The sequence below is a fragment of the Piliocolobus tephrosceles genome, chromosome 13 (genome assembly GCF_002776525.5).
Source record: "Piliocolobus tephrosceles isolate RC106 chromosome 13, ASM277652v3, whole genome shotgun sequence".
Taxonomy (NCBI): Eukaryota; Metazoa; Chordata; class Mammalia; order Primates; family Cercopithecidae; genus Piliocolobus; species Piliocolobus tephrosceles.
The window spans coordinates 15,548,595-15,558,154 of NC_045446.1; the positions used below are offsets into that span (position 1 = coordinate 15,548,595).

The 9,560-nt window shown below is 52.7% G+C and overlaps 1 protein-coding gene across 9 annotated transcripts in view; it reads left to right on the forward strand.

Moving 5' to 3' along the window:
* SLC43A1 (solute carrier family 43 member 1) overlaps nucleotides 1-9,030 on the forward strand; it is a 30,720-nt gene extending 21,690 nt beyond the window's left edge. For 6 of the 9 annotated variants that reach the window (XM_023215591.3, XM_023215583.3, XM_023215589.3 and 3 more), the window contains 8 exons: nucleotides 74-252; nucleotides 2,041-2,187; nucleotides 2,278-2,316; nucleotides 2,550-2,688; nucleotides 4,496-4,637; nucleotides 4,898-4,971; nucleotides 6,680-6,803; nucleotides 8,303-9,001. In XM_023215591.3, the coding sequence (XP_023071359.1) occupies nucleotides 74-252; nucleotides 2,041-2,187; nucleotides 2,278-2,316; nucleotides 2,550-2,688; nucleotides 4,496-4,637; nucleotides 4,898-4,971; nucleotides 6,680-6,803; nucleotides 8,303-8,449 (991 nt within the window). In that variant the 3' untranslated portion in view covers nucleotides 8,450-9,001. Of the gene's footprint in view, nucleotides 1-73; nucleotides 253-2,040; nucleotides 2,188-2,277; nucleotides 2,317-2,549; nucleotides 2,689-4,495; nucleotides 4,638-4,897; nucleotides 4,972-6,679; nucleotides 6,804-8,302 lie in introns of all 9 variants that reach the window. The other 3 variants (XM_023215585.3, XM_023215584.3, XM_026449503.1) reach the window with 3 other exon arrangements.
* The last annotated feature ends 530 nt before the right edge of the window (nucleotides 9,031-9,560 follow it).

Below are 9,560 nucleotides of genomic sequence, written 5' to 3' on the forward strand. Positions count from 1 at the left end.
GGCCGAGCACTAGGCTGTTGAAGGTGGGCTCTGTGTGACTGGTTCCCCTACACTCTGGCCTGGCTGCCTGCAGGAAGAAGATCAAGCTGAGTGGGCTGGCCCTGGACCACAAGGTGACAGGCGACCGCTTCTACACCCATGTGACCACGGTGGGCCAGAGGCTGAGCCAGAAGGCCCCCAGCCTGGAGGACGGGTCGGATGCCTTCATGTCGTCCCAGGATGTTCGGGGCATCTCAGAAAACCCTCCTGAGAGTGAGTGTCTGGTCAAGGTGCCAGCCTTGGGGATCAGGGACGGTGGGTCCTCATATTCAGGGAGCACTCATGCTTGAGTATTTATTCGCGCCCCTCTTCAGTCCTTACAGCATCCCATGATGTAGGTGGGGCATGCTCTGCATTTACAGATGGGCAAATCAAAGCTCAAGTAACTCTGGGCAGTTCAGATTCAGGGTTACCCTGCTGGTTTCCAGGGATGGAGGAGGGAGGAGCTCCTTGTACCCATGGAGTACAAGGGGGATTGGTCTCTGGGGCCTGTCAGGGACAAGGTCTTTGGGCCTGTCGGGTAGCTGGTTTCCTCACGGCCCCTTGCAACCTCTGAGCTTATTGCATCAGGTGCAGCCAGGCCCACGAGCCTCCTGGCAGGGGTCCTCCACACCTGGCTGACTTTTGCCCCCTGCTGGTCACAGGAGGAGCTGCAACCTGCCTGGGCTGCTGCTCAGGAGGGACATGAAGATCCCAGGACTGTCAGCTCCATAAATGGAAGGAGCTCCTTGGAGTCAGTTGAGGGGTTTGAGTCCTGCTCTCCAGTTATAGGCTATGTGGCTTGGGTAGATCGCCTAACCTTGCTCTTGATTTCCTTACCTCTTAAACTAGCACTAAAAGCACCCCACAAACTGTAAAGTTAGTTGTGATGACTGAATGACACCATGGATGTGGACGCTCTCTGTAAAGTGCAAAACGGTGTGCAGTTTGACGGTGGTTACCCCCAGAGCCGATTCTCAGAGGGCGGCATGGCTAAGGGCATGAGCTGGAGTTAGGCTGACCTGCTGCTTCCAGCCCTGTGAGCTTGGGCAAGTCATTTAACTTCCTGAGCTGCAGTTTCCTCATCAGTAAAATGTGATAAGGACAGGGTTGTTGTAAGATTGATTAAATGGGATAATAAATGTCAAGTATGTAGCCCATAGTGAGTGCTTCAGAGTTTTTTTTTGTTTTTGTTTTTGTTTTGAGATGAAGCCTCGCTGTGTTGCCTAGGCACACCATCTTGGCTCACTGCAACCTCCACTTCCTGGGTTCAAGCAATTCTCCTGTCTCAGCCTCCCAAATAGCTGGGACTACAGGCGTGCACCACCATGCCTGGCTAATTTTTGTATCTTTAGTAGAGATGAGGTTTTACCATGTTGGCCAGGCTGGTCTCAAACTCCTGACCTCATGATCCCCCTACCTCAGCCTCCCAAAGTTTTGGGATTACAGGTGTGAGCCACCGTGTCCTGCCAGTTTTGTTTTTTGTAAAAATAGACAGGGTCTTGCTGTTGCCTGGGCTGGAGTGCAGTGGTACAATCATAGCTCACTGCAGCCTTGACCTCCTGGGCTCAAGCAATCATCCTGCCTCAGCCTCCTGAGTAGCTGGGAATACAGGTGTGCACCATCATGCCTGGCTAATTATACATATACTTTTTTTTTTTTTTTTAATTTTAGAGATAGGATCTCGCTATGTTGACCACCAGGCTGGTCTTGAACTCCTGGGCTAAGTGATCCTCCTACCTCTGCCTCCCAAAGTATTGGGATTACAGGCCTGAGCCATGGCACTCAACTGAGTTAATTTTACCACACGAAGCATAGGACATACATCCAGAGGGCACCTAAAAATGTTCTGAGCTGAGCAGGAGCCTGGAGGCAAGTGAATCTGAACTTTCCCGTCTTTGAAGAAACCAGTCTCTCTCCAAAGTCACATAGTGTCACTCCCCTCAAGAACTGCATGAGCTGGGACAATCAGAGGGCAGTGGAAGGTCTGGGGCTCAGGGGCGCCCCCTGCTGTCTCCCCAGGGTCTGTCCCCTTCCGCAAGAGCCTCTGCTCCCCCATTTTCCTGTGGAGCCTCCTCACCATGGGCATGACCCAGCTGCGGATCATCTTCTACATGGCTGCCATGAACAAGATGCTGGAGTACCTTGTGACTGGAGGCCAGGAGCATGGTGAGGCACCGCTGAGGCCCCTGGGGGTTGGGGGGCACAGGAGGGTCACCTTGGCTGAGCTCCCCTCACCATACCTTTCCCTATCCACAGAGATGAATGAACAGCAGCAACAAAAGGTGGCAGAGACAGGTAGGGCGAGGAAAGCAGGGCCCTGGCTCACGTCCACCCTGCTGCAACCCGCTTCTCAGGGGGCGGGACTCCTCTAGGTCTGGGCCCACCCAGGTAACCCTGGGCATTTGGGGGACGTAAGAGTCTGGGTTCAGAGGAAGGCTATTTTGGTGCTCTCTGGCCTCTGCTGGAAGGGGTAGTGGTGTCCACTGAGTGCCAGTTCCTGACCCCACTGCCCTTCCCATCCTGCCCAGTTGGGTTCTACTCCTCCATCTTCGGGGCCATGCAGCTGTTGTGCCTTCTCACCTGCCCCCTCATTGGCTACATCATGGATTGGCGGATCAAGGACTGCGTGGATGCCCCAACTCAGCGCACTGTCCTCGGAGATGCCAGGTGCCCGGCCTCTACAGGGATGGTGATAGCAAGTGGTCAGGCAGCGCTCTTCATTTTCTCTGCACGTTTACATCCAGCAGCTCATTTCTTTCTCCCAAGAACCCTAAGAGAGTAGAGGTACCTCCCCATTTTACAAATGAGGAAACTGAGGCTAGGAAGGGACCTGGCTTGCTTAATGATAAGAACAGCTAATGCAGCTGACTGCGCCACTCGGCACCTTGCCTTGTTTAGTCCCACAACACCTCTCTGAGGTAGGTGCATTAATATCTCCATTTTGCGGATGAGGAAACGGAGGTACAGGGTTGCACATTTAAGTCATTCACCCAAAATCACGTAGCTTTCAGTGGCAGCCTCCAGAACCTATGTTATAAGGGTACATGCTAAAGTCTTGTTAGGGCTAGAATAGGTAGATTTGGTATATTAGATATTTATTGCTGTATAACAAATCACCCCAAGGTTTGGCATTTTTAACCAACAAACACTTCTCATCTCATACAGTCTCTGTATGAGACATCTCAGCCGGATGATTCTGACTCACAGTCTCTCATGAAGACATAGTCAGGCTGTCAGCCAGGGCTGCAGTCATCTGAAGGGTTGACTGGGGTTGGAGAATGTATTTCAGTTCAGTTACCCCGATGGCCTCTCCATAGGGCTGCTCAGGACACAGCACCTGGTTTCCCCTTGAGCAAGAGGGCTAAGTGACAGAGACCCAGTATCTTCTCTCACATAATCTCAGAAGTAGCACACCATCACTTCTGTTACATTCTATTATAGGCACAGAGTAACCCTGATATACTGTGGAAGGAGACCGCACAAAACGGGATACCAGGAGGCAGGATCCTTGGGGGCTGTCTTGTTGGCTGGAGACCACCATTGAGGGTTTTGTTTTGTTTTGTTTTTGAGACAGAGTCTTGCTCTGTCACCCAGGCTGGAGTGCAGTGGCGTGATCTCAGCTCACTGCCACCTCTGCCTCCCAGGTTCAGGCGATTCTCCTGCCTCAGCCTCCCGAGTAGCTGGAGTTCACCATGGAGTCTTGAACCGAGATTCTGTGACTGCTTTTGCTCTTTTTGTGTTCATCCTGAGAGGATGGGAGAAAGAGACTGGGAGAGAAGGAAATCCAGTGGCTTCCCTCCCTGGCAGCAGAGCCTGGCCCTGGCACTGAGCCTTCCTCCTCTACCCTCTGCTCCTAATGGCGAGGGTCCTCTAGCAGGGTCCTTCTGTCCAGGACACACGGACCGCCTGCCCTCACCCCAGCCTACTGACCTCTCTCCTGGGCTGGCCTCAGAGCCCTTGTTTGTGCCAGAGAGAGGAAGCGCTGGACAGTTGGGCCAAGCTGCTGTCCCCAGGAGGGCATCTGCTTTTGTCCAGGGCGGGGACACCTTCCTGAGGACTTCTGATGAGAGACGATGAGAGATGGTGTGAGAGCTTCCCACTTCCCACCTTCCTTCCTATCCTTGGCTCTCAAACCTTCAAGTGTGCATGAGAATCACTTCGTGGGGGGTATTTGTCCAAATGCAGATTTGCAGATCTCCCTGCTGAGATTCCGGGGGCTGAGATGAGGCCTGGGAATCTGCATGTGAAGAAAGCATCCGCTTTGATGCTTGTGTCATTGGGTAGGGGAGCAAAACTTTGAGAAACATGGAGCTAGAGAACATGGGTTTCCATGGGTTTCCCATAGAAACATGAATTTCTATGTTTTCTGCTTCCCTGACATCGAAGGCACATCCGAAGGGGGAGGGGCCAGGCCAAGAACCAGGGAGTCCTGGGAATGTAGAGGCAGCAGCCAGTGACTTCCCGTTCTCCTCAGGGACGGGGTTGCTACCAAATCCATCAGACCGCGCTACTGCAAGATCCAAAAGCTCACCAATGCCATCAACGCCTTCACCCTGACCAACCTGCTGCTTGTGGGTTTTGGCGTCACCTGCCTCATCAACAACTTACACCTCCAGGTACCCACCTCCATCCTTCCCCCTCCCTGCCTCCTGAGACTCCTCCAAAGGGATGGTCCACCCAACACCTGCTTTTCAGGAAGTGCAGTTCTGGTCTTCTGACCTGGATCTATTTTCCGGGTTCTCCAGGAAGTGTTTCTAGTAGATTGGGTTGGCGAGGGGGTAGGAATTGAGGCCCAGTTGGCTTCTTCGCCCTACCCGTCCTTCCTCCAGCCTCCACACACTCTCCTAACCTCTTCACTCTCTCTTTTTGTCTTTAGTTTGTGACCTTTGTTCTGCACACCATTGTTCGAGGTTTCTTCCACTCGGCCTGCGGGAGTCTCTATGCTGCAGTGTGAGTCTGTTCGGCTGAAACGCCTTCCTGAGCTTTGCAACTGTGATCAGAGTACCCCAGGGCAGGGCTGGAAGGGCCCCAGGCATCCCCTCATGCGCCCGTCTCAGTCCCTCTGATGGCAGGGAGCTCACTTCCTTAAAGGCAGCCTATCCCGCTGTAATTGACTCCCCCTGTTGGAGTCTTCCCTTAGAGGAAGCTGAAATACCTGGCTTGATGACACGTTAGTCCTAAGTCTGCTGTTTGAAACGGCCCCCAGAGTGGCCTCCCCTCCATGCCCACCCTGAAGAAATTTCCTAAGGGCAGCCATTTGCCTTATCATTTTCCTCTTCATGTCGGGGACATGTTGGACAGTCCCCACTTGCCTCTCTCTCCTGGTTTCCCCTGCCGGCTGCTGAGGGACTCTCCCCTGTGTATGTGATGGAGTAACAGGACATTACAATAATGATGACAAAATCATAACCATTATCAAGTGCTCCGTTGGTGTAGGCAGTAGGCAGGATCCTTGACCATCACTCCCTGAGTTCAGCCTCACTGCAGCGGTCTCGGCAGAGGGCAGTTCTGTTTCCTTCATCTGCTCAAGCCAGAACCCTGGAGTTTCCTTGATTCTTTGCTCCCCCACCCTCCATGTTCACTCCATCCTCGGTGCAGCCAGCAGCAGGTGCACCCACACACCCCAAATCTGACCCCTCTTGTCACCTCCACTGCTGCCTCTCCAGTCCTAGCCACCAACATCTCTAGCCTGGATTACTGTGGCAGCCTTTAGTCTCCCACATCTGCCCTGGCCCCCCCGCCTCAGTCTATTTTTAATACAGGGGCTGCAGTCACCTGTCAGGACATAAGTCTCTTCATATCACTCTGTGGCCTCCCATCTCATCTGTCTCAGAGTAAAAGCCAAAGGCTTTACTATGGCCTAAAAAGCCCTGCAAGCTCTGGCCCCAGCACTTCACTCCTCTAGCTCCCCCTCCTCCCTTGCTCACTCTGCCACAGCCACAGTGGCTTCCCAGCGCTCCGGAAGTCTCAAGTGTGTTCTCTGCTTGGCATCTTTGCATGTACTACTCCCTGTTTCTAGAACATTCTTCTCCAGATATCTGCAAGGTGCCCAGTCTCACCTTCTCTCCTTCAGGTCTTTCCCTGACTGTCCTCTTCTCAGTGAGGCCTCCCTTGGCTGGCCCATGTACAACTGCAACCTCCCTACTGCCCCCTTCTCTGCTCAGCTTTTCTCCTTAGCATTTGTCACTGTCTAACACTCTGCATTTCTCTTGCTTATTGTCTCACTGCCACCTGCTCCATGGGAATGCCACCTCCTCGACGGCAGGAATCTGTTGGCTTGCTTGATCGCGATATCTCCAGCACCTAGAACAGTGCCTGGCACATAGTAGGTTCTCAGCTAAACATTTGTTGACAGAATACAGTGGACAGTCCTGTGAGGTCAGTGCCATCCCTGTTATTAGTGGAGGAGTGGGGCTCAGGAAAGTTGAGCTGCTTGTTAATATCACACATCCAGGAGGTGTCAGAACCCAGCTCAGTGGCCCCGAAGTTGCAGCATTTACCCTCAAGGCTGGGGACCAAAGAGCCCATGCAAAGAGCCTGAACGCTCAAGCACCACCCTGCCTGGCCAATGGGGACCATGGTGGGGAGGGGATAGGAGAGGTGCCGGCCTGGGCTGGAGAGGGCCACACACCCCTGATGCCCCCCATCTCGTGGACAGGTTCCCATCCAACCACTTTGGGACGCTGACAGGCCTGCAGTCCCTCATCAGTGCTGTGTTCGCCTTGCTTCAGCAGCCACTTTTCATGGCGATGGTGGGACCCCTGAAAGGAGAGCCCTTCTGGGTGAGAGCAAGGGTTGGCACGGGGGGAGCAGGAGCCACTCTCCTGGGGGCAGGGGTAGGGCCTTGTATGTGGTGCCATCCCTCACTCATCTCAGCCAGAGGCACCTCAGAGATCTTTAATCTGCAGGTTCCCAAGTTGTCTGCCTTTTAGAACCCCTCACAGAGTGTAATTCCCCAGCCCCCTGAATCGGGCTATCTCAGCCTGACCCTAGGAGTCTGTTTTTGTTTTTAATTTATTGTTATTTTTTATAGAGATGGTGTCTCGCTCTGTTGCCTAGTCTGGAGTCGCAGTGGTACAATCACAGCTCACTGCAGCCTCTGACTCTCGGGCTAAAGCGATCCTCCAGCCTCAGCCTTCTGAGTAGCTGGAACCACAGGTGATGGCTACCATACCTGGCTAATTTTTTTTTTAAATTGTGTAGAGATGAACAGGGTCTTGCCATGTTACCCAGGCTGGTCTTAAACTCCTGGCCTCAAATGATCTCACCTTGGCCTCCCAGAGTGCTGGGGTTACAGGCATGTGCCACAGTGCCTGGCCTCCCAGGAGTCTGTATTTAATAAACTCCAGGTACTTTGTGAAGTGGCCAGTCCTGACTCTTGGGCCTGTGTTCAGGTACCATTGGTCCAGTCCAGTTCTACCTAGTGTGGGATCCTGTCTCCAGCACCCCTGAAAGGGGATTCTTCTCTCTTAGCTTAGATACCCTCAGTGGTAGGGCACCCACTCCTGCATGAGGCAGCCCTGCTGCTGTTAGAAAGTCTTTTCCTTACGTTGAACTCATCTGCCTCCCTGATGCTGATCTTGCATCTGCCTTGTGGGGCCACCCACACATAAACCCTCCTCCCACAAGAATTGTGATGAAATAACCGCTTCTGTTTACCGAGCACTCGTTATGTGCTAAGCATGATGCATACTTTTTTTAACTTACATCTTTGCCACAACAGCCCTGAGAAGGAGGCACTCCGTAAGCATTGCCATTATTTGCCCAAAGTCACAAAGTGAGTAATGCAGAGTGGGATGTGAACCGAGTCAGAGCCCGTGTGTCCTGGGCCTTCCAAGCCTTCTGTCTGCCAGGCTGTACATCCCAGCTCCTTGAACTGTGTCTGAGAGCCTCCTCTCGCCACCCTGAATGGGATACCATTGGTTAACATCTCCAAAGGTCAGAGTGGTGAGCCCACAAGGCCCCATTCCCGGAGCAGCCTGACCAGCCCAGACTCCTACAGGGCTGTGCCTTCCTCATACCTACCCAGAGAGGTCCATATGGTGTGGGCACCCACCAGGCCCTGCCACTTGTTAGGCCTGAGCGGTCTCATCTCAGCCACTTTGCAGAATTGCTGAACATTGAGTGAGACACTGGTGGAACAATGACAACACATCATAAGTACTAGCTGTATTTATTCTGGCTCAGGACCTGGAGAAAAATGGCCACCGTCTCCTCCCTGTGGGAGGCTAAGGGCAGATGAGTACCTACTTGACTCTGTTTCTCTCTCCTTGCCCTAAAGGTGAATCTGGGCCTCCTGCTATTCTCACTCCTGGGATTCCTGTTGCCTTCCTACCTCTTCTACTACCGTGCCCAGCTCCGGAAGGAGTACACTGCCAATGGCATGGGCCCACTGAAGGTGCTTAGTGGCTCTGAGGTGACTGCATAGACTTCTGAGACCAAGGGACCTGCATGACAGGCAATCAAGGCCTGAGCAACCAAAAGGAGTGCCCCATATGGCTTTTCTACCTGTAACATGCACACAGAGCCATGGCCGTGGATTTATAAATACCAAGAGAAGTTCTATTTTTGTAAAGACTCCACAAAGGAAAAAAAAAAAAAAACCCTGCAAAAAGGTCCCCCAAAGCAACGCTCCATTGACTGAAGACAGTCCTTGTCCTAGAGGGGTTGAGCCTTCTTCCTCCTTGGGTTGGAGGAGACCAGGGTGTGGAGCTGCCTCTTAACTCTTTCTAGGGGTCTGCTTCCTGGTGCCTCTTGGGGGGATCTGCAAACAGGCTATCCCTAAGGTCCCATGTGCCATGAGTATGCACACATGCATGTGTCTGTGTGTGTGCGAATGTGAGAGAGACACGGCCCTCCTTTCAGAAGGAAAGAGGGGGCCTGAGGTGCCGACTGTGTCCTGGGTTGGGGGTTGGGGGTCGGCCCCTTCCAAGGGCAGGAGGGCGGGTTCCCTCTCTGGTGCTGCTGCTTGCAAGTCTTAGAGGAAATAAAAAGGGAAGTGAGAGACTGGCTGGTGTGCGCCTGTCTTTGGTGGGGGGTGGGGGGTGTCATCCTACACCCCCATCCTTCTTCACCCAGGCTCAGCTGGGCATTAAGTAGGACACTTGGCATGCCAGCCTGTTTGCCTCTGGCTGTCTGGCTCACCTCCCTGTTCCCAACCATGCCCTGCCCTTAGTGCTTGGAGGGAGTCCATTCTGCCCCGTACTTCCCAGGATTGGGGTACATCCAGGAAGCTGGCTTTTCTCCATACAGAGGATTAGGACAGAATGCTTTAGAAAGAATGCTAAGGTATGACTCAAACTTTCCCACCATAGCATCCCTAGGGCCTGCCGAAAGTAACTTTTTTGGAGTCTCCTATTTTATCTTAAAACTATGCAAATTTTGAGCTTCCTTGTTATACTATATTTACATTTACCTTTAACATTAAAGTGAGGCTTTAAAGTAAATAAAGTGAGGCTTTAAAATTATCTACATCAAGAGAAGACACCATCAGTGAGGACAAGAGATACTGCCGAAAGACATACCTTATTTATCCAGCC